The sequence below is a fragment of the Diabrotica undecimpunctata genome, chromosome 1, assembly GCF_040954645.1.
Source record: "Diabrotica undecimpunctata isolate CICGRU chromosome 1, icDiaUnde3, whole genome shotgun sequence".
In the NCBI taxonomy this organism is placed as follows: Eukaryota; Metazoa; Arthropoda; class Insecta; order Coleoptera; family Chrysomelidae; genus Diabrotica; species Diabrotica undecimpunctata.
Window position 1 is genome coordinate 83,540,545 of NC_092803.1, and position 24,920 is coordinate 83,565,464.

The following is a 24,920-nucleotide window of genomic DNA, read 5'->3' on the forward strand; positions in this document are numbered from 1 at the left end:
CCTTTTTTTTTATAAAGTATATCTAGTTACAGAAAACATAGTTAGCAGCAGCAATAAAGTCACTAGGTGAAGTGTTTGTTAGACTAAGAGTCCAGTAAACATCTTCCCTGGCGCCCAAATCATTCTTCTCTCATATATTCCTGTTGTCAGTACTTACCCTTAGTTCGTTTTGGTTATTCTTATATTTCCTTAGTTAATATACATCTTGTCTATTCTTTACTGTTTTCTCAGGGCATGCAAATAGGCCTAACCCTACCTTGAGTATCAACTGGCCAGTCTCAAGCATACCCAGCTAGCCTAACTGCATTCAGTTTCAACTCTTATTTTAATTTAGTTTCAAACTTATCTTCACACTACTCTACAGATCTTATAACATCAGGGACATAGTCCCAAGGGATCTGCCTGTTACATTTGTTACAACTGGATCAAATATTTACAGTCAAACAGATCTTGAGCAAATCATGGAAACATAACATTAATGTTCACAACGTGTTTGTAGACTTCAAACAGGAAGACGACTCAGACAAAAGGAACAAACTCTACAATATATTGGCTGAATTGACAATACCACACAAGCTAATTAGACTCATTAAAGCCACAATGGATAAAACTCAGCCCCCTGTACGAAAACAAAACCAGCGGACAGACTTTTTCAAAATTTCGCAGGGACTAAAGCAGGGAGATGGGCTGACCCCAACTTTGTTTAACCTGGCATTGGAGTATGCGGTTAGGCATATGAAAACTGGACGAAAACCTACTGACCAACCAAACAGTTCAACTAGCTGCTTATGCCGATAATATTAATATTATGAGTAGAACATCAACAGGAGCACAGGAAACATACGAAGAGTTAAAAATGCAAACAAAAAGGCTAGGTCTGGAAATTAACACAGAAAAAAAAACAAAAATAATGATACCGACGAAAAGAAATATAGTTCTACCAAACATATATGAAGTTGACATTAAAACGGTTGGAAAGTTTACATACCTGGGAGTAGAAATATATGCCGACAAATCAGAAGATGAAGAAATACGGAAGAGAATAACGCAGGCAAACAGATCTTATTTTGCCCTCTCCCATATATTTCGGTCTAAAAATGTCCACCGAAATACAAAGAAGAGAATCTATAAAACCTTACTTTGACCATAGCATGCTATGGCAGTGAAGCATGGGTACTGAAAGAAATATCCAAAAGCAAACTCGACACATTCGAAAGGAAAGTACTGAGGAGAATACTAGGGCCTGTAATAGAAAACGGAATCTTCAGAAGTCGATACAACAACGAGTTTTATCAATTGTATAAGGAAGCACCACTGTCATGTGATAAGAATGGGAGAGTAGAGGCTACCAAAAAGAGCAGTGAATGCTAGAATGCAGGGAAAGAGACCGGTTGGAAAGCCAAGAAAGCGCTGGGAAGACACATTAAACAGCGACGTACAAGCCCTTTTAGGAGTCCGTGTATGAAGAAGATCAGCCACAGACAAGAAAGGGTGGAGGCAAAAAAATAAAGGAGCCAAGGCTCAATTTGGGCTGTAGTGTCGTAGAAGAAGAAGAAATTGTAATGTAATGTTAATTATTGTATATACAGATTAATTCCATAAGTTTTATTTATATACAAAGATTAAAACAATTAATTTGTTTATAATATATTTTTAACGTTTTCGAGAGAAAGTAATTGTAAAAATAATAAGCATAATTCAAGAAATATTAACATACATATATTTAATTTTCAAATAAAAAATTTATTTTTGTAAAATTTATTGGTAAAACATATTATTTGTGTCTATAATACATAAATATTTAAGCTGCTTATTATTTCATAACCTTTTTTCCTACTAATAATAACAAAAAGTAAATATTTACGCTAAATTGTGTAAACAAATTACTCGGGTAAATAAATAGTTCACAAATTAACTAAATGCTTTTTTATGGTCTGTGCCACTATGTATTAAAAATTAAAAAAAAAAACATCAATTTTTGAAATAGTAGAATCGTTTCGCTTTTATACCCTTTATCTTTGGCTTAATGGATGGCTAATTAAATGAATCGTTGTTAATTTTTTGGTCTAAAACTAAACGTTTATTATTTTAAATGGTTCTTTTTAAATTGGTTATTGTTTATGAACAAAGCTCCGGTGAATTTATGTGGCTACCGGGCAAACTCGGGTTTTAAGGGTCGTAGCACATTATGTTTTTTTTTTGGAATTCGTGTAAAAATGCCAATATAACTAATACAAACATAATTTCGTACATGCTATCCCGTCTGAGTTATTTTAATTATTTTTAAGCTTAAAATCACATTACTTTTGCAAACTTATTTTACCATATTTAGCGTAAACTTTTTAATCGTTATATGATTTAATTTGGTATAGCAAGTCTTTTTCTTCAATCTGGTGCTTTCAGTATTCATGTAGACCCAATAGTTTACCCATAATAACGTTGTAGAATAATCTTTTTGAGATCAACAATTTCAATTTTGCAATAACTATTAAGTGAAACTTCTTAAAATTTACAAAGCTGAATATTTGTGAGATTGTTCTTATTTTTAAACAAAATCAAAGTTTTTTGTGCATTTTAGAAAAGTTATTAATAATTTTCAAAAATCCAACTTTTGTTATTGTTTGTAACAATTTTTTTTCAATAATTAAGCAAAAAACTAACAAATATGTATTTGCAATTCCACATTTTAAAGGATTTTCTATACTTTTTTAGTAAAAATGTGTCACTTTTTCTTATAATTTACTGGTCTTCACCTTTAGTATTTCAAATGAAATATCGATCTTAAATTGTTTATATATTATTCATAAGTAAAAAAATGACGTTCAAACTTTTATGACGTTTATATTTTGTTTATTACATAATTGTTATCACCAAATTTATCAAAAGCAGTTGTTAGATACCTGTATCAACGAATGTCATGGGAAAATTCTTAGTTCTGTGTTTTATAAGAACAAGCAGAAGTCATTAGTAAGGTTAAATACATACTTTGTTTTTGAATGTTTTGAAATAATAATACAATTATTTTAAAAGACTTTTGTATTTTTCCGGAAGTGATCACTCACTCGTCACTAACTCTAGTATAAACCACTAATTTATTAAATTCGCTTTTAATTTATGAATTATTCGGAGCTGAAATAAACATGCGTTTATCAGACTGTAAGTTTATTAATTGGATTCGATCGTTTGTTTAATTTGTTACCCTGTATAATTGCACAAAATGTTTTTAAAATAATAATAATTTATAGTGGGTGCTTAGATATCTTTGTCATTTTAAATAAAAGAACCACAACAATTATCTTTTATTGAACTTTACTTACCATATCTTGCAGTGATTTGAAGTCATTGAGTAAGATATCAATATTGACATTAGTCAATTTTTCCAATTCTGCTTTGGTTGTAGAATCCAAAAAGTTAAAATCTGTTATTTCATCTATTGCATCGCCTACTTTGTTAACAATTTCGGTCATAATTGCTTTAATATCAAACTGGCTTATCGTTTCATCGATGTCGAATTTTGATGTCAGGTTCAGAACCTGATAAATACTTTGATTTTGATAACATGTATTCAAAATGTTTGTAATATTAAAAGAAAACTCCTGGGTATCTTTAATATTTTCTTGAATGTACTTATCGATCACATTAATAATAGTTGATTTATCAGGATTCCTTAATGGATAACAAATGATCCTATCTGCTGCCAGACCACCAACTGACATTACTAGCGCCATAATACATATAACGACAGTTATGATGAATATCAGAACAACAGCACTGAAAAATAAAATAAAAAACGTTAAGATAAGCAAGATAAGACTCTAAAGACCCTGCTACTACAGGAATGTTTAATCAAGGGTTTAATCAAGGCAAGGAAGTCTTAAAAATGTCAAAAAATATGTAATAGAATATTGTATATAAAAAAAGTAATTTGGTCTATAACTTGTATTTTTGTGTTTTGATTATCTATTACATTTACCCAATTTTTCATAAAATTATCAGGTCAATATGTTGATATATATGTTTAGTCAGAATACTAAACATATCTACCATCTCTGACTGTATCCATCTTTGACATAGGCTTTTTCTTCTTCCTCAATGATGATTCATCTTATGAATCGTGTTAAGAAGATTTTTCGAGCGAATATCAAAGATACCTGCCTAATCAAACCTTCAGAGTAGACCAACTTACATGGAGTGGACAATTCTTCTTTGGTTAGTGCTTATGTCGCATAGAGAATCTAAAATTCTAATAAATTCTGATTCATCTGACTCAGATTCTGACTTAAAATCTCATTTTAAAGATAATTTTTGTTCGAATTTCTTCTTAACAACTAATCATAAATCTAATTTAAATTTTTGCTTAAAAAATAAAATATATGGTAATCGTACAATTAAAACACAATTTCGCACAATTTAACACGAACGCTAGTTGGGCATCCGAACGTCAAGCCTGTAGCATTTTACAAATTATTTGGTATATAAATTCCTTATATATATATATATATATATATATATATATATATATATATATATATATATATATATATATATGTATATATATATATATATATATTTATTTATACAACTCTAAAAAATGACACAAAGGGGTACTAACGTGAACCTCTTGGGACAAACAAAACAGGAAATATCTTTAGCAATTTAAAAAGGACGCCGCTTCGAGGTGCCAAATTATAACCATTACAACAGCTAGTTGTAACTATTGAAATAATTATTAAACATAAAAAATAGTTAGAGAGTTAGTCAAGATAAACAAACAAAATGGTTTACAAAAAATTAAACATTTATTGTGTCTCACCACATTACAAAAATAAATGGTACAAATTACTAGATTAATAGTTATAGAGTACAAAAATAACAAAGAGAACTTACATGTCATCCGTTTGCAAAATCTAGGAGTTAAACATATTAAATAAATTTAAAACAACAATTAAAATGACAGCTAATCATGCCCTAAGATTTACAACGTACATATTACAATTTTTAAATTTTAATGAAAGCAATTATTACTTTAGAAAAAAAAATGTCTGTCTTTATTTTAAAATTTGAAACAAAAAATTACCTGGATTTTTCACTAAAACACTTTGAATTTTCTGTAACTGGATGTCACTGGTGGTTCTAGGGTAGAACTGGGCTTCATTCTCTGTGTAACGAACACACGAACAAATTCATCTCCAAACAGCCAAAAAGCCTGGGATGACAACCAGAGAGAAACAAAACGAGGATGGAAACGACGATTTTTCCAATCCTCACTTAAAACTTTAACTGAACCATTAACTGCCACAATATATTACATTTTTTCATGAAAAGAGATGAACAACGAGGAATATTTTAAATTTTATGTAAAATTTGGATCCACACCTAAGCCGACTGTCTCTTACAGCGCCCCAAGTGAGAATGAGCAATTATCTTTTAAAATTCATTCGCATAACGCATAACTTAAAATAACAAAACACTTGATGGAAATATTTATTTAAAACGCAGAATATAAAACGCAAAACAATGCCGAGGTCGTGCACATCTGTAAAAGATAAACAAACTCTAAAAATGTGTTTACATTACTTAGCGACGCTAAAAGGAATTGCGTATAGAAATACTTTATGCGTATTTTTTCATTTATATATATATATATATATATATATATATATATATATATATATATATATATATTATATATTATATATATATTATATATTATATATATATATATATTATATATTATATATTATATTATATATATATATATATATATATATATATATATATATATATATTAATTCGACAAAGCGATAGCAGCTTTCGCTAGATTTAATCTTTCACACATGACACATATTATTATATCGTTTTCGTTCACGGCCGCCAAAGCAAGTACCACTGCGCTGGTGAAGCTTTCGGAGATTTTCGTTGGACTTTCCGAGTTTGAATTTGTATCAGCCCAAGTGTCTGACGGGGCTGGGATAGGCCGAAATGATTCATAACTAGACTTCGGCAGCATATTGCATATTTTGCATATTGTGCATATTTTATGCAAATATTTCATATTTTGGCATATTTGTATAAAAGTTTGCATAAAGTGCATAAAAGTTCAGATTTTTATACTGTATTTGAAAATTTTTAAACATACCAATTTATTTCAATTCTTGTATAAAATTTTGTAGTCATTTTAATCAAGAAATGATCTAAGTACGTAATCTCTACAGGTACAAAACATTTACAATTTCAAAGAAGATCAATTTAAGTAGCCCTCAACATTCTTAGAAAGTCTTGGTCACTGAGGCATTCAGTTATTGGATAATCGCTAAGGGTTCGCTCATTTGCATTTTATGATCTAATCCCCAAATCTATCTACAATTTATTGTATCTTAACAGCAGGTAAACGGCTAATAGTTTTGTTCCTAATTTAGGGATTTTCCAAAATCTCCCAGTTTATTGAATTAGGTACCTAAACATTTCTAATTTGATGCTCAGATTTGTAAATCATTTTTGTTTTGATATTCAAAGCGTAAACACTCGTTGTGCGTAACAAAAAGGAAGATTGTGATTTTATAATGCCTAAAACAACCAGTGCTTCAACTTGGATTAAACCTTATAAAGAGCTGTCTATGGATAGGGAAAAATCTACTGTTCAGTCTGTGGCAAAATTGTAAGTATCTAATATTTTCTATTAAATATCTAATATTTCATACATACAGGGTGTTTCCAAATGACACTTACAACGTTTGACTGTAGATACTTCTCGAAAAATTGAACAAAACGATATAGTTAATGAGGGGTCAAACCTATTTACTTTTCGAGATACAGGGTGTTAAAATTAAAAAAAATTAAATTCTTTTAGTTAATAACAACAATAACTTTAAAACCAATAAACGTATTTACTTGAAATTTAGTACTCGTAGGTTGTTTTTAAATGAAAAATAGCTTCCTTTAGTGAGAAAAAATTGTCCATGGTACAATCCAATCGTGTGTATTTAGAAAAATTTTTCACCTTTACTTTTTTTATGAAGTCAGCTATTCTAAAACACAATTATTTTTATTGTAATTGAATTAACAAAAAAAAAACTTTTGTTGAATTTTAAAATAAGTTATATGATGTACTAATGGTTAGTAACAAAAACTAATTTGTGGATTAATACTGCATTTAAAACACTTAGCGAGTGTTTTTTTTCCAAACCAGTTATTTGATTAACCAAAAACACCTTGTATATTTTTATATTTTAAAGGTTGGGTTAAAATAAAGGTTTTTATTTTTATTTATAGATAGCATGTGAGAAGAAATTTCAGATAGACCAACATGTGAGAACTGCTTCACACATTGCAAAAAAAGGAAAAATAGGAGGAAAACATCAAACTTCAATGGCTAAATGTTTCCAATCTACTTCAAAAAAATTAGATGAGCAAGAAACTTTTAATGAAGACTTGTGTCGCGCATTAGTGTCTGCAAACATACCGCTTTCAAAATTAGCAAATGTAAATTTTAGTTCGTTTCTAAAAAAATATTGCAAAACTAATGTTCCAAGTGATCGGTCTCTAAGAAGAAATAATGTGAACGGGCTATACTCGTCGGTGTTAATTAATATTAAGGAAGAAATTGCAGATAATTATTTTTACATATCTGTAGACGAAACCACTGATTCCTCAGGAAAGTATATTGCTCATTTATTGATTGGTGTTCTTAAAGAAGATACCTTACCAAAATCTCATCTTATTTCATGCCAGCAACTTGAGAAAACAAATACTTTAACAATTTCGCGTTTTATACAAGAAACATTAGCAACTTTTTTTCTTCCGACAACTATTCCTTCTAATAAATTACTGCTTATTTTATCGGATGCTGCTCCTTATATGGTGAAAGCAGGACAAAATTTAAAAATATTTTTCCCAGATTTAATACATGTTACTTGTGTAGCGCATGGATTAAACAGAGTTGCAGAGGAAATACGAAAAAAGTTTCCTCTTGTAAATACCATGATATCCAGTGTCAAAAAAGTATTTCTTAAATCTCCTATAAGAATTCAACTTTGTAAAGAAATGCTACCTAACATTCCTCTTCCACCACAACCTATTTTAACGCGATGGGGAACATGGTTAGAAGCAGCTAATTTTTATGCAGATCATTTTGTTAAAATAAAGAACATAATTGATACGTTAACAGATGAAAGTTCCCAATCTCTTTTGGATTCTAAACAAACTTTTCAGAGTAACTTGCTTCAACAAGAACTTTCATTTATAAAATCAAATTTTAGTTTTGTTCAAAAAACAATTACTCAGTTAGAATCACCAAAACTGTCATTGTTCGAAAGTACAGCATTAATAAAAGAATTTGCGTCATGTTGTCGGAACGTTAGAGGTAATATTGGAAAAGATATTTTAAAAAAATTTGAAGCTACTATGGAAAAAAATAAAGGTTACCATATTCTTTCTGAAGTAGTCAGTGTTCTAGCTGGAAATATTTCGGAAACAATTAATTTAGAACCAAATGTTTTGGTTAGTTTGAAAAATGCTCCCGTTACATCAGTTGATGTTGAACGAAGTTTTTCCATATATAAATATATGTACTCAGACAGAAGCCTCAGACAGAAGTTTTTGTTAGAAAATTTTGAACACCACTTGGTCATTTATTGTTACCATAATTCTAAATAAGTTTATTCATACTTAAAAATGATGTAGTTACTTAAAATAAATGTAAATCTTAATGAATAGTAGGAAATATTTAGTTATGTACACTTTTTTTTTAAATAAAATTGTTACTATTTTACGATTTTTTTATTTATTTGTATGCATATTTTGTAAAATATTTGCATATTTTCGGGTAAACATGTGCATATTTATGCGCATATTTTCTACATTTTTATTTGCATATTTGCCGAAGTCTATTCATAACACTTTGTTGACACCGATTCAAGCACGGGAAGTTTAACGAATTTTTCCTCCTAGGCCAAGTATTTGGCCATTTAATTCAACAAAGCGATAGCAGCTTTTGCTAGAAGATTTAATCTTTTACATATATATACATATACATATTACATATATATATATATATATATATATATATATATATATATATATATATATATATATATATATATATATACATAAATATTTAGCTTTAAATTTTGAGTTTTTTTGTTTCTGCGTCTGCCTATATATAGCAGATAATTGTGATATTGTTCATTTATTTTTATATCTCGTTGTTTTATTTTAGTTACTTAAGCCCCGTTAAAATACTGACTGAACATAGTCAGCCTGTATTCAATTACAATACAGTAAAAAAATTTAATTTACTTACGTTATTAAGAATACACTTCCTGTACCCTTACTGCAACAGTAACTTTTGTATTTATCGGGTCTATTGCCAAACAAACCGAAAACTAATCCAAAAAATAGAAACACTAGGACTAAAAGCAAAACGCAACAAATTACTATACCCACATAGTAAAAATAAGGATAGTACTTTTCCAAATAATCATTCCCGTCCTCAAAAGATGAGTAGACACTTAGCATTTGTTTTTTTACTGTAACTACAAGATCATCCATGACTTTTGTGTTGTTCTTTATAGTATCCCCTAAAACATAAAAATCGCGTTGTAATATCTGGTTGAATGAAGAAGCTATGGTAGTTTACTACAAAATTACCTATTACTATCGCACACGTTACCCAATCGTCTAAACATAGGAATAGTAAGGAATAGTTAAGGATATTAATTTATTCTTTCAAATTTATGGTAATTTCATACCAACAATTATTGTTATCTAAGACTTTAAGCATTGTTATTTTTCTCGCACTTTCACAATATTCTTTTAGTTTACAATTACATGATATAAAAACTTACCAGCAGTATTTATCTCTGTATAAGCTCTATCCTTTATAGTTTGGATTTGAGAATTGATCTTATCTGGAACTTCGTGTACGAGTTTATTTACAGTATCCGCTGCAGACTTTATATCTGCAATGGGTACGTTCTCGAATATGTCTGGAATTTCCGGTATCTGAAAAACATAATCTTTTCAAAATTCAGACGCTAACCAAAAATATTATCGTCCAATAAACTTTCTTAATGTTCTAAAATACCTAATTATACAAATATTACAGAAATTTAGCACTCATCATTTGCTAAAGAATAAAATATTACTAGAAAGACCAATGAATATAATTTATTCATATACAGGATGTTTCATTAATATATATAGGTTAATATTTTAACTGTGCAATTTCGATATCAAAATATGACAATTTAACCTAAATTGCTTGGTTATATAATATAATATAAAATATTGATCCTTTTTAAATGGTTATTTTATGCAACACTAGCAGTGACTAATCGTTATTCACTACTTTGTATCACTACTCGCAATTGTATACTACTTACAATTTTCACCAATTTTATTAGTTAGACATGGCTATCATCTATAAGTCAAATTAATTACTTTAAATAAAACGTCAAATTTTTACTGCGATATACTTAATGTAATATTTTACTAAAAATTAAAATAAAATACAAAATGAATGCTGAAACTATGAAATTCTCTTTAACTGTAGAAAGGCCAAAAGTAGAGGTTTTCAACGTAAAAAAGCTAGTACAATCTGAAGAAAATATTATACTCCAGTGGCCAGAGACAAAAATGCCACTGAATGCTACTCATTCTTTATAACTCTGACAAACATCCATTGTTCCTGGATGGAAAGGGTAAACTTTGTTGCCAAACTATCCACATTTAAGAGAGGCGTATTTGAACACCTAATTGCTTCAAAATATTTATAAAGGACCACTGAAGCAATAAAACAATTAAGAGGTATTTTCCTTCGATTTATTTACACAATAGACTTAAGGGCTGGTTCAAACATTGACAATTATCGCAATTCTGATAGTTACATAAAGAGTTATACAAATATTAGCTTTACAGTGAGTGCGGGGAGGCAGTAACAGATACCTATACATGAAATGATAAAATTGAGAGAGACCAACTATATACGTTTTAACACAAAACACCGGGTTTACAAGCGCATTTATCACTTACGCACCACGTACTTTTCGGGATCACACACAACACCCGGCCTTCACTTGCCGAGAGGCAAATTGGCACTGTCTGTCTTAAGTTACATAACGAGGGGAGGACGGGTCCCTGATCTAGGAAATCAGTCGCACACACGTTAACACGATAGCTGCCGACCTGAGCGCACAATTTGATAAAATAACTATACTACGATTACACTATTATACAGGTTGTTTTTACAACATACTGCCCCCCGTTGAAGCACTAGCTTTAACATTATAAAGCATTAAAAAGAAAAGAGTACATAAAAAAAACAATATGAGTAATAGTATACAAACAACATATGAGTAAAAGTACTAAACCTAATAACATTAACATAATCCTTCACTAGGAAGGGGACACAATTTTGTTATCGTGCGTTTGAAAATCCCATCCTTAGTTTTAACAGATGAAATTCTCACTCGGCCATCTTTACCCGGAAAGACATCCATCACTCGTGCCAATGACCAGTAGAGAGGAGGGAGATTATCTTCTTTAACTAACACAAGGTCATTGGGTTCTAAATTTTTGAATGGGAGAAACCATTTTGGACGATTTTGAAGTCGATTCAGATAATCAGTCGACCACTTTTTCCAAAAAAGTTGCTCGAGCTTAGAGAGATTTTGCCAGATGTTAAGTCTATTTTCTGGGATAGATGTATACTCCTGGTCGGGTAGCGAGGTGAGAGACCTTCCAATTAGGAAGTGACCAGGGGTAAGATATGTGAAATCGGAGGGATCATTAGAGAGGGCACAAATGGGCCGAGAATTAAGTACGGCTTCAATTTGGGTAAGCACGGTACTGAATTCCTCGAATGTAATTTTGAGATTGCCCAACAATCTATAGATATGATGTTTAGCGCTCTTTATAGCGCTCTCCCAGAGTCCTCCATGATGAGGAGATCGAGGTGGTATTGTTTTCCACCGAATTTGAGAGGAGGCTAAAAATGCCTGAATAGAAGAGTTAGTTTCCTTATTTTTTAAGAAATTATAGAGTTCGAATAACTGATTTTTAGCCCCAAGAAAGTTTGTCGCATTATCAGAGAATATAGTCTGAGGGAGACCTCTTCGACTGATAAAGCGCTTAAGAGTAAGAAGAAACGCTTCTGTTGTGAGCCCACTGACTAATTCTATATGAACCGCACGTGTGGACATACAGACAAATAGAGCTATGTATGACTTTATCAAGGGACTTTTACGAAGTTTAGAGGCCTTTATTAGAAAGGGACCACCAAAATCCAAACCTACATGAGCAAAAACTTGAGCAGAGCATAAGCGTTCCTTAGGTAAATCAGACATGATTTGAGCTAAGGGTTTGGCATTAAACTTGAAACAAACATGACATTCGTGGACTATCCTCTTAATCTCACGTAGACCATTCAAGGGCCAATATCTAAGGCGAACTTGAGAGAGAGTATTCTGAGGACCTGCATGATGGAGCCTAAGATGTTCTTTTTTGAGAATTAGACGAACAACATGATTTTTCGAGGGGAGGAGGAGAGGATATTTTTGATCAAAGGTAACTTCGGAATACCTAAGACGTCCACCTACACGGAGCATTTCATTTTTGTCAAGAAAAGGAGCAAATTGTAAGAGAGACTTATTAGAAATAATCTTATTACCTTTGAGATCAGCAATTTCTGAGGAGAATCTTGAGTTTTGCAATAATTTTATAATTTTCATTTCGGCATTTTGAAGTTCAGATACTTCAAGTGCACCGGATAATTTTTGAGTGCCAGACTTTGCGTTATTACCAAATCTGAGTATATAAGCTATAGTCCTTACATATTTCGTGAAACTGGAGAACCTTTCAGAAAGCATGACAAAGAAATCAAATTGAGCACTTCGAGTGTGAAGAACAATTTTTCTTTCTTCAGGTAATTTATCAGAATTAAACTTCGGACTATATTCAGACAAATTTAGGTCAAATGTTTGCAAAAACTGAGGACCGTGAAACCAAAGAGTGGAGTTGAGTATGTTGAAGGGTATCATTCCTCTGGAGAGGATGTCAGCAGGGTTGTCTTTAGACTTTACGTGTCTCCAATGAGAGTGAGAAGAATTTTCTTGAATTTGAGCTACCCTGTTGGCGACAAATTGATTCCATCTGGAGTGATGTGATCTGAGCCACGCCAAAACTATCTCAGAATCGCTCCACATGTTTATAGAGGTAATAGAGGGCAATTTATCCTTTATGATATCAACCACCTTTGTGGTGAGCTTGCTAGCCAATAAAGCACCCATAAGTTCCAGCCTTGGAAGCGTTATGGTCTTTAAAGGAGCGATACGACTTTTCGAAGCAATGAAAGAGCACGAGACATTTTTTGATTTGTAGATAACCCGTATATAACAACAAGCAGCATATGCTTTCAAACTTGCGTCAGAAAAAGAGTGAATTTCAATAGAAGAAATTTCATGACATGAGAAAAGACATCTGGGTATGCTTATGTCTTTGAGAGCAGCGAGATCAGTTATAAACTTCAACCATTCATTTAAAATATTTGAATCCACGGAGTCATTCCAATTAATTTTAGAAATCCAAATTTTTTGCATAATAATTTTAGCAAGAACAGTTACGGGATTAATGAGCCCTTGTGGATCAAAAATTTGAGCGATAATAGAGAGTACTTCCCTTTTTGTGTAATTATCTTTTATTGATAATTGAGGTACAGAAATTGAAAATGTATCAGTACTGGGATTCCAACAGAGACCTAAAACCTTATTAGAAGCATTCTCTGGTGAAATAACATAGGCAGAGTTTGTAGAGAGAGTAGAAACATTTTCTAAAAACATTTTTGAATTAGAGCACCATTTATGAAGAGAAATGCATGCCTTTTTGAGTAGGTCAGTTATCTCATTATGAGCCTTAAGAAGAGTTTGCGTGTCATTGGCCCCATATAGAATGTCATCTACATAGCAGCCTGTTAAGAGAGCATCGGAGGCCAATGGGTAGTTGTTTTGATGAGTTTAAGCTAATTCCATTAAACAACGAGTACTTTGAAAGCTTGCGCTTTTTGTTCCATAAGTTACGGTTTGAAGCTCAAGACATTCGATGTCCTGTTCTGGAGAATCCCGCCAGAGGATATTCTGCAGGAATGTGTGATCAGGATGAATTTGTACCTGCCTGTACATTTTTTGTATGTCGGAAGTGAAAACATAGGTATACAATCTAAACCGAAGGAGAATGTCGAAAAGTTCAGGCTGGAGAGTTTTTCCTTTCAACAGGATGTCATTAAGAGAATAGCCACTGGAACTTTTCATGGAGCCATCAAAAACCACCCGTAATTTGGTAGTTAATGATTCTTCTTTTATGACAGAGTGATGAGGTAAAAAGTATTTATTTTCTAAGTGCACATTTGTGAGAGAAAGAGGAACCTTTTTGGCATGTCCAAGAGAAACATATTCATTGATGAATGCTTTATATTGAGAGTATACATTTTCGTGTTTTAAGAGTTTATTTTCTAAACTAATAAACCTTTTCCTAGCCATATTGTAAGAATTGCCCAGCATTTTATGTGCTGTTTCAGAAATGAGAGGAAGCTTTACCTGAAACCGACCAGAAGGTAGAATTTGAGTTGTTTCAGTGAATATTTGTTCAGCCAGATCCTCAGAGGAGGAGATTTTAACAGAGGGGGTCACTTCTTCGACTTCGAAGAATTGTCGAATTATATTATCGAGCTTATCTTCCTCAGATGTGGACTGGACAAATAAAGAGACATTTGACTGTGTAGGGGACAACTGTGAGTGATAAATTCCTTTGTGAAGTGCGTAAGGAGGTAAAGAACCAAACATAATGTACCCTAAGTGTGTGTTCTGGAGAACAGGGAGTCCTTTACCTAAGCGTATTAAACCATCCGATAACAATTCGCTATATATGTCACTGGCAAGAAGAAGATCTATATTTCCAGGGACAGAGTAGGTGGGATCTGCGAGAGTGACTGTAGAGGGAATATTAAATTTACTTCTGTTTATGGATACCTGAGGGAGTCTACAAGTTATGTTGTCTAAAATAGCACAGGAGATTTTGAAACCATTACCATTTCTTTTGTATGGAAAAATTTCTAGATCGACCATTTTGTTCGAGAATGAACTATGTTCAGAGATAGTAGAGATTTGTAACCTTTTGCTGTAAGGAGAGAGATTTAATTTTTGGACCAAATCTTTAGAGACAAATGACGACTGAGATCCACTATCTAAAATACATCTAGCGTGTATTGGTACGCCATGCTTTGAATAAATAGTGACTAGAGCGGTTGCCAGCAGAACATCCTGCTTTATTGACAGAGCAGAGAGAGAAGTCATCACATTTGAGACCTGAGAGGTTTGAGGTTCAGAGCGAGAGACAGAATTACTTGGACCGGCTTCACCATCAGACCAAGTGTTTTGTACATTGCAAGAGGTTGCGTGATTTTGGCTTTGAAAAGATCTACTAGAAGAAGAGCTATTTTCATGGTCATTGTGCAAGAGTGTGTGATGCCTTTTCTTGCATATACCACATAAACGTTGAGACGAACAATTTAGAGAGAAGTGTTAGTTGCGACATAGTTTGTTTTCATTAACAAATTTATACTTATCCTGTAAGAAAAGATTAGCAAATTTTGTGCATGCATAAATACTGTGTGTAGCATTATTACAAAATACGCATGTTTTGGAGTATGAGTTATTTTTATTACTTGCCGAAGAGAAGAGAACCGTTTTAGAGTTTGTTTTAATAACTTTTTTATCGTTATTATCTGAGTAGTTTAACTTTTCCATAATGTCACACTTTTTTTCTAAAAAATCAAAGAATTGATTTAGCGTGGGAATATCTTTTGACCCTAACTCGTATTCGAAAGACTGGTGAGTAGTAAAGTCCACTTTTTGCAAAAATATTTCTATTAATAAGAGATCCCAATGCTCGATGGGTACATTCATATTTTTTAGCGCGAGTAAGGTCTGTTTTGCGGTGACCAAAAATTCACGTAAGGCCTTTGCATTAGTTTTGACTAAGGATGGAACTTTCAAAAGACGCTGTATATGTAAACTAATTAGGCGCGATTTGTTTTCGTAGCGATTTCGAAGAGTGTCTAACGCGATTTGGAAGTTTTCTTCTAAAACTTGGATGTTTTCTACCAACTGGAGAGGTTCGTTGCGTAGAAAAGATTTGAGATAAACAAAACGCTGGACGTTGTTGAGTTCCGGGTTATTAATAATTAACGTCTCGAAGAGCTGATAGAATGCACTCCATTCTGAGAAGCATCCTGAGAAAGTTTGAATTTTAATTTCTGGAAGAGTCACTTTAGCACTAGCTAAACGTGGAGAAGTGGAACTGGACTGGTGTGAAAGAGGTTGGAGCATCTCCATTCTATGTTGAAGACCTGCCAGAGTTGAGAAGTACTTTTCTTCAATTTCCTCCCTATCGCGTTCTTCAGTGTTTTCTTCGTCCAGTTCCTCAATCTGATCCATGAGGTCATCATATTTGGCGTAACAATTCGTTAGTTCAGTACGACAGAGTTGGAACTGCAAGGGATCCGTTTCTTGAGTAGAGTTATGCCTTAACCAATTAGAGATACGAGAGATTTTTGATTTCAACGGTTTGCGTTGTTTCTTCAATTGATCCATTGCGGTTAGAGATGTATCGAAAGCTTTGCGAGATATTTATCTATGAGAGATACACGAGAAATAAAAAATTTTAGAGTCTAAAACACAGCTTAGTCCACCCCGTATAATAAACAAGAGTCTCAGAAAATAATGTCTGTATGAATCCTGCGAAATATAAACTCGTCCTGTATACTAATAATATGCGTTCGAACTTTTGAATGTCCCTATACGTGATTATAAAAATATATTTTGGAACGAACTCACCAAATAGACATGAATCTAAAAAATCCATAAAAATCCATAGTCACATCACATGTTTCTTGTCAGCAATTTCACTTGAGATGCACGTCGAAGAGTCGAAGAGCGATAAATCTAGGATGTTGAGATAAGCGATATTAACACTTGCGTGGTGACGTAATGTTCCATGTGCCGTGAGATTGTTTATCTTATGCAAAGTTCTATTTTGTGAAGAGCACTTACTAATGAGTTTATTTTAATTTTTATGGGAAGAGAATTAAAATAAGAGAAAATTAATTTGATTTATGAAGATAAATCAAAGCGGGAATTGCGATAAACAATATATTCGGTTCGAAGAGACCACAAATGGTGGAAAGGGTAAACTTTGTTGCCAAACTATCCTCATTTAAGAGAGGCGTATTTGAACACCTAATTCAAAATATTTATAAAGGACCACTGAAGCAATAAAACAATTAAGAGGTATTTTCCTTCGATTTATTTACACAATAGACTTAAGGGCTGGTTCAAACATTGACAATTATCGCAATTCTGATAGTTACATAAAGATCTATACAAATATTAGCTTTACAGTGAGTGCGGGGAGGCAGTAACAGATATACATGAAATGATAAAATTGAGAGAGAGACCAACTATATACGTTTTAACACAAAACACCGGGTTTACAAGCGCATTTATCACTTACGCACCAAGCAACTTTCGGGATCACACACAACACCCGGCCTTCACTTGCCGAGAGGCAAATTGGCACTGTCTGTCTTAAGTTACATAACGAGGGGAGGACGGGTCCCTGATCTAGGAAATCAGTCGCACACACGTTAACACGATAGCTGCCGACCTGAGCGCACAATTTGATAAAATAACTATACTACGATTACACTATTATACAGGTTGTTTTTACAACAGTTCCCATTATTAGTGCAACCTTAAAAAATACCTCAATATAATACATGAAGAAAAACTAAATCTATCTTACCTTCCCATAGTCGTCAGAGAGTTGACCCCTAAAATTCACACGAACAGGTTGAATTTTGACGAGAATATTAATATTGGGTCTCCAAAAAAGACGCAAAGAAGTTTACCACTTTTACCCCCGGGCTTCCCCCAAAAACCCCCCTCGCAGGGGGTAAAAACGCAAAAAATCAATTTACCAAGAATCTGTAAATCCTAGAAAAAAATATTTCAAATAAAAAATGTAGCTGAGATAATTTTAAATAATAATGTTAATAAGCATTTTGTATGTAGAATGTACCATTCTCTTAGAAACAACGCTTCAAGCGTCCGTCGATTTTGCATGTCAGTTACGCGAGCGAAATCAATGTTAAATAAAATTTGTATCAGCTGGAAGGTAAAAATTCGATATCTTTTGATTCAATTGAGCTATCGCAAAAATCAAGATGTGTTTTAAAGGTAAAGAGTTCAGTTTTCGTATGCAGTTTTTATATTTTGGAGCAAATAAACTTAAATTTGATACAGGTGTTAAATAAATAAACGTGGCGCGATTTTTGCCATTTTTTATGATTCTCACAAGGTCAATACAATCTATTCCTTTTATTAACTGGCCATTATAAAGTTTTAATAACTAGAGCCTAACCTATAAAACATATAGCATGAAATTTTAGTTTTGGGTTTTGGCAACAAATGAGAGGCATTTGAAATATGCTTAAAAACGTTGTATTTAAACTTTTACACAACAAACGATCTAAAATATTTAAAAAAATTTTTTTAATTAATTTAGTACGTTCTTCAGAAGAACAAAACTTCTGCAATAATCTACACCCAAAACAGTCTTCTTAAATGCATTTTCCGTGACGTGTCATCGTTTGTAATGTAAAACATTAAAATCTGCGTTTTTTATTCATATTTCAAATGCCTCATATTTGTTACCACAACTCAAAATTGAAGTTTTATGTCATAGCTTTTAAAGGTTGCTCTCTAAAAATAAAAATTTTACTACAACTGTTCAATGAAAATTGAATTTTATTGATCTCACAAGAATCCTAAAAAATGGCAAAAATTGCGCCACGTTAATTTTAACACTTTTATAAAAACTGCGTTTTTTCTCGTCAAAATACAAAACTGCATACGAAAGCTGCACCCTTTTCCTTTAAAATACATCTTGAATTTTGTCGATAGAACATTTGGATCAAAAGGTATCAAATTTTTACCGTCCAGCTGATACAAATTTTATTGAACATTGATTTCGCTCGCGTAACTGACATGCAAAATCGACGGTCGCTTCAAGAGAACGGCTCATTCTACACAGAAATGCTTATAAACATTCTTGTTTTATAATTATCTCAGCTACATTTTTTATTTGAACCATTTTTTTCTACGGTGTAGAGATTCTTATTTAATCGATTTTTTTAGCGTTTTTACCCCTCCCTGTAAGGGGGTTTTTAGGGGAAAGCCGGGGGGTAAAAGTGGTAAACTTTTATGCACCTTTTTTGCGTTCCCAAACTTAAGATTCTCTGCAAAATTCAGCAGATTAATTATTAGATTAGATAATTAGATTAATTATTTTCTTACTAAAGCATCAAACAACAACACTACTCTTTATCTAAGGTAAGATAGATTAAGTTTTTCTTCATGTATTACATTTAGGTATTTTTAAGGTTGCACTAATTATGGGAACAATGGATGTTTGTCAGAGTAATGAAGAATGAGTAATGTATTGCACGAAAACTAATGATTTACGGGACTTTGGATCAGCTGATTTAGTAAATATGCCTAAAACCAAGACAAAAATGCCTCAAAAATTTAAATTAGTTACTGATAATTTTAGTTCCGGTCGGGTTAACAGCCACGCGCTTTCGAGAAAAATTTTTGAAAATTATGAAAATATGTAATATTTTAAGCTATTTTCAAAAAGAAATTTTCACACTTTTTAGGCGGCAATATTGAGAAATGACTGCGACATTTCCAAATCTATACAAATGTTTAGTATCAGAAGTATTCCCTGTACTTTAAATTTTATATTACATTTTTTTTTGTTAATACTTATTACGTAATTACATACATAAACAATTATTTCTGTGCTCATCGACTTACATGCATGCTATTTTTTTGATAATATAATAGTCTCCCGTTTTATACCGCTGTCGCGGCTTTGGGAGTATAGCAGGGTAGTCTGCTATATCTAGGGCCTACGGTATACAAGGAAGGTAACATGGCCAGTGCTACGCTTCAACCGTCTATTATTACCCCTGGTTTTACCCAAGGTACTCATTTTTATTCAGGCTGAGTCGACCTGGGGCCTATAGACATTTTTAAAATGTCTAGATGTTCTTGCCGGCGGTGGGATTCGAACCCCGGACCACCGGCTTGCGAGTCAAGCATCCTACCGCTTGCGCTACGCAGGCCCTTGAATTTTTTTCATTTTCAATCATTTTTTTGAATATAATGATAATAAAAATGAAGTAATTAAACATAAATACAAGATAATATTGAAAATGCAAATGATGAACAAATTCTATATTATATTATTAAACAAATTGTGAAAGTTACTAAAATCAATAAACAAAACTTTTAAAGAAAAAAATTCAGTTTTCTTAAATTTTAAAGAACTCAAATGTGTGGTGTTAATATAAAAAATATTAAAAATTTACGGAGCAGAGGACGCCCACCAACTCCAGGATGGACTGGCGACCTGAAGCGTGTTAGCAATAACTGGATGCAAGCCGCACAAGACATCGTCAGATGGAAAAAGCTGAGGGAGACCTATGTCCAGCCGTGGACGCATACAGGTTGATTTGATTATGACTATTATATATTAATAATTAATTTTTAAGTGTGGATTACTAGCTTCGGTGATACATATAACCCAATTACAACAATTTGTAGTAGATTAACAGGGTTTCTGTGCAAGTTCGATACGAAAAATCGTGGAAAGCGCAAAAAATATTTTTTTTACGGCAAAACAAGACGTGTGGCCGACAGATGTTGGGAAATAGTTTTTGACTGCTTGAAGAACAGCCACGTAGCAAAACACTTCTACAGGCACACCCCTATAAGCGTCGGGGTAGTGCCGGATTAACCACATCCCAGCTAAAACCTACCACCGCTCTTTACATAATTCTTGAATTTTATGTACTTTACCTAACCTAACCTAACCAAATCTAACCTTACCTAACCAAATTTAACCTTTCCTAACCCATTCTAATCATAGACATATAAGACAAATAGACTGAGTGCTGCAATACAGACCCGTTCCTCCAGAGCGACAGAGAAAACTGACGCAAAGTACTTAGTCCCTACATCTACCTACTCTTTTTACTTTGCAGACTTATCGACCACGTGACCTAAATGACGAATGAGAACGTCACGTGGTATATAAACTTAGCCTATTATAAAAAGATGCAGGGACTGCTTTGCGTCAGTTTTCTCTGTGTTAATGGAGAACAGGCTGGTATTTCAAGGATCAATTTGTTTGGTATTATATGTCGATGATCCTAACCAAACCTAAACTAACCAAATCTGTATAAAACTAAACCTAAACAAAACTAATTTAGGTAAAATATACATATTAACGAGTGTATGTTATTAAGATAAAATATATGAGTTCCCTTCCTGCGCTACGAGATGACCTAACAGCCCAAGAAGGGTACCCAACATACCATTACCCAACCTAACCTAAGCTAACCCAATCTAACCTAAACTCAACTAATTAAAACAAAATACATTAAAAAATCTAATGAATTTTTTTTGTCAATTATTCGATATTGTGAAATATAAAGATACTTTACTATTGAGCAAAATTCATATTTTTTTACATTCCCCGTATAAAATTAATAAAATTTAATATATCATGGTTCCGTTTTAGGTTTTAGATCATGTACAACTTTTTATAAAGAATAACTTGTTTTCGTAAAATTAATAATAAAAAAGTTTGCCGTATGATGCTGACTTGAACACACTGTATATACAGATAGGGAAATAAATTATTTGACTATGGGGCATTAAGACTACGCAACGAACTGAGAAAAAATATTATATAGCCTTGTATGTCCGAGAAAATGTAACATGTAACCACATGTCTATGATAGACCTGTAAGCACTATGGGCAGTCTTGTCTGTATATTGTCGCCGAAATAAAGTTTATTTTTAGATGATCTAGGAAAATATTTTCAACGATGTAATTACAAGATTTAAAAGCAGTTTCATATCTTTGATTAAACCAACAGTTTCTTTAATCTCAATTCATAAAAAATAACATAATAAATTCCTAACGGCATAAATTAAAACAATTTATTCTAAAAAATAACAATTTTATGATTTTTATTACAACTATTTTAAATTAAATTTTCAAAAATTGTACCCAAGCAGTAGCCCAATCTATTGTACAATTGCTTTCGGATGTTCGACAACATTTCGGGTGTTATGCTTTGAAAGGCCTGAATGATTTTTTAAAGTAAATCGTCTAAATTTCCGGCACGTTTAAAATACGAAAAGGTCCAAAGGTGCAAAATCAGGAGAGCGAAGTGGCGTTTTTATGGTACCTTTTGTACCAATAACTATCTGGAAACGTTTAAAAATCTAAACCTTTTTTTGTTTGCCTTTTTGGTAAATTTCAGTAAGGGCCTAAAAAGGTATTCATATTGGACGTATAGCAGACAGACAGTGGAGAAAATCTTTCTTTTTCCAAAAATTTATTAATTTTTCGGCACTTTTAACTGGCATTCGACCTTCAAATCACATTATATAAAATACAGTTCTGACTGGTCCTTTCAGTCCTTCAAGAAAATATACTGTAGCGTGATTAAATAAAACGAGCGGTTCGAATTTATATACATATATTTATTTATAACTTTACAGTTCGGTACTCTCTTATCAACTAAACTAACTTCTAACATCGCGTCATTTATATACCAAAAGTATTAAGTTCCAGAACATTCAGGAGTTGTCCCACCTCTAATTCGCCTACGTGACCTGTTGTTCTGTCTCTCACTCGAAGGATCGCGAATGTTCTTGTGGTCTTGTTAGAGTTGTAACCGTTATATGAGCCATGTCAAAAGCATGTTCGTAACACTGCTCCCCTCTTAAATCTGAGCGTCCCGATCAGTAACTCTATATGTAGGCCCAGGATGGCGGAATCTACAGGACTCTCCAGCTCTGCATGAACCCCTCAAGAAGAAATAACAGTCTACAGACTTTGAAAGACACGATCTCTTCGGATTAATACAACACACAGTAATTCGTACGCCGGTTTCTCGGAAGATTACTTCAAGCATGCTTCTGACAATCTTCCAATCCAGATTTTCTAGTGCATGGCCTATCTTGGGTAAGGCCAAATTCTTGATGTCATAATTGCACACGATTTTCTTCAAATTAGTTAGAGCACGCCATATATCCTCGTAGCTTGCCCTGTCTGTATACGACTTCCTGGTCACCATATACAGCAAAGATCGAGAACCATCTTCTAATCTCAATACTCTTCCAACTTTAGGCTGCTGGTTTTTTAACTCGTCCAAACGACCGAATTTCTCATAAAATACGGATGAGATTCCTTTAGTCATCTCAAGATCTTGGGCAACACAGTGGGCTAGAGAGACGTTATGCGGAACACTAAAAAGATCCTGCTGAACTTCTGTGGTCACGCCGAATCTAGCACTCTTTCTCTTTGCGTAATTTGACATAAATTCATTAAAGCTTGGTCGCCGGTCATCTTTGATCTCATGTTGAAGGGTTCGTGCTTCTTCTGTGTCATTTGAGCCAGCAGGACGCAAGACGATTTATGTGAACTACTTTTGGTTTACCTTTCGGCAACTTCTTAATTCGGTATATTACGTCATTTATTTTCTTTTTAATTTCATACGGACCTTCCCATTGTCTTTGCAGTTTGGGAGACAAGCCTCGACGACGTTGTGGATTATAAAGCCACACAAGATCACCTACTTCGTAGCTTTCACTCTTGCATCGAGAATCATATTGATCTTTCATTCTGTCACTGGCTATCTGGATGTGTTGTCGGGCAAGTTCTTGAATGTTGTTCATTCTTAACTTCAGGCGGTCGACATAATCTTCGCTTGCAACATGTTCTTCGGAAGGTCTGCAGCCAAACTCTAGGTCGCAGGGCAAACGAACTTCACGACCTAACATCAGGCAGGTTGGAGTCTGGCCTGTAGTTTCATTTACGGCCGAGCGATAGGCCATTAGGAATAAATGAATGTGCTGGTCCCAATCTCTTTGGTGTTCTGATACAACTTTGGACAGGTGTTTACCCATTGTTCGGTTCATTCTCTCGACCATTCCATCTGATTGAGGATGCAGGGGTGTCGTCCTGGTCTTATTGACACCAATCAATTTACAAACGTTTTGGAAAAGGGTTGACTCGAAGTTTCGCCCTTGGTCGGAGTGGATCTCCAAGGGAACACCAAATCGGCTAAAGAATTCTTTAACAAGTACTTCTGCAACAGTAGCAGCTTCTTGATTTGGTATCGCATAGGCCTCAGTCCATTTCGTAAAATAATCCATGGCTACCAGGATATATTTATTTCCATCATTTGTCTCTGGAAGTGGACCTGCAATGTCGATTGCTACTCTTTCCATAGGACTACCAACATTGTACTGTCTCATGGGTGCCCTCTTTTTACCAACTGGACCATTACTGGTTGCACACAATTCACATTTCCGGCACCACCTTCTTACATCATCTTTACAGTTCACCCAATAGAACCGTTCTCGAACCTTTTGCAGAGTCTTCGTGATACCAAAGTGTCCACCTGATGCACCGTCATGTAACTGATGCAATACTTCTGACACTTTACTTTTAGGTACAATCAACTGAAGCTTAGTTTCTGTACCATCATCGTTCTCAAAGGTTCTATACAGAAGATCATCTTTCAGCACTAGGCAATTCCATTGGCTCCAGTAACACTTGACTTCTGGACTACATGCACTAATGTCATGCCAAGAAGGTCTTTCACTTCGACGCATCCAATCCAATACTCTTTTTATACATGGATCATTTGCTTGAGCGTCTTGTAGCTGTTGAGGCTGCCATTGCTCATTAATGACGGTGGTTCGTCTCACGGGGCAAAGTCG

At 33.4% G+C, this 24,920-nt stretch overlaps 1 protein-coding gene across 2 annotated transcripts in view; it reads right to left on the reverse strand.

Moving 5' to 3' along the window:
• Positions 1-24,920, reverse strand: part of LOC140450907 (prominin-1-like) — a 157,247-nt gene that overhangs the window by 73,527 nt on the left and 58,800 nt on the right. For both annotated transcript variants that reach the window (XM_072544593.1, XM_072544591.1), the window contains exons 6-8: positions 9,846-10,002; positions 9,302-9,578; positions 3,318-3,771 (exon numbers count right to left, since the gene is read on the reverse strand). In XM_072544593.1, coding sequence (XP_072400694.1) covers positions 3,318-3,771; positions 9,302-9,578; positions 9,846-10,002 — 888 coding nt within the window. The remainder of the gene's footprint in view (positions 1-3,317; positions 3,772-9,301; positions 9,579-9,845; positions 10,003-24,920) is intronic.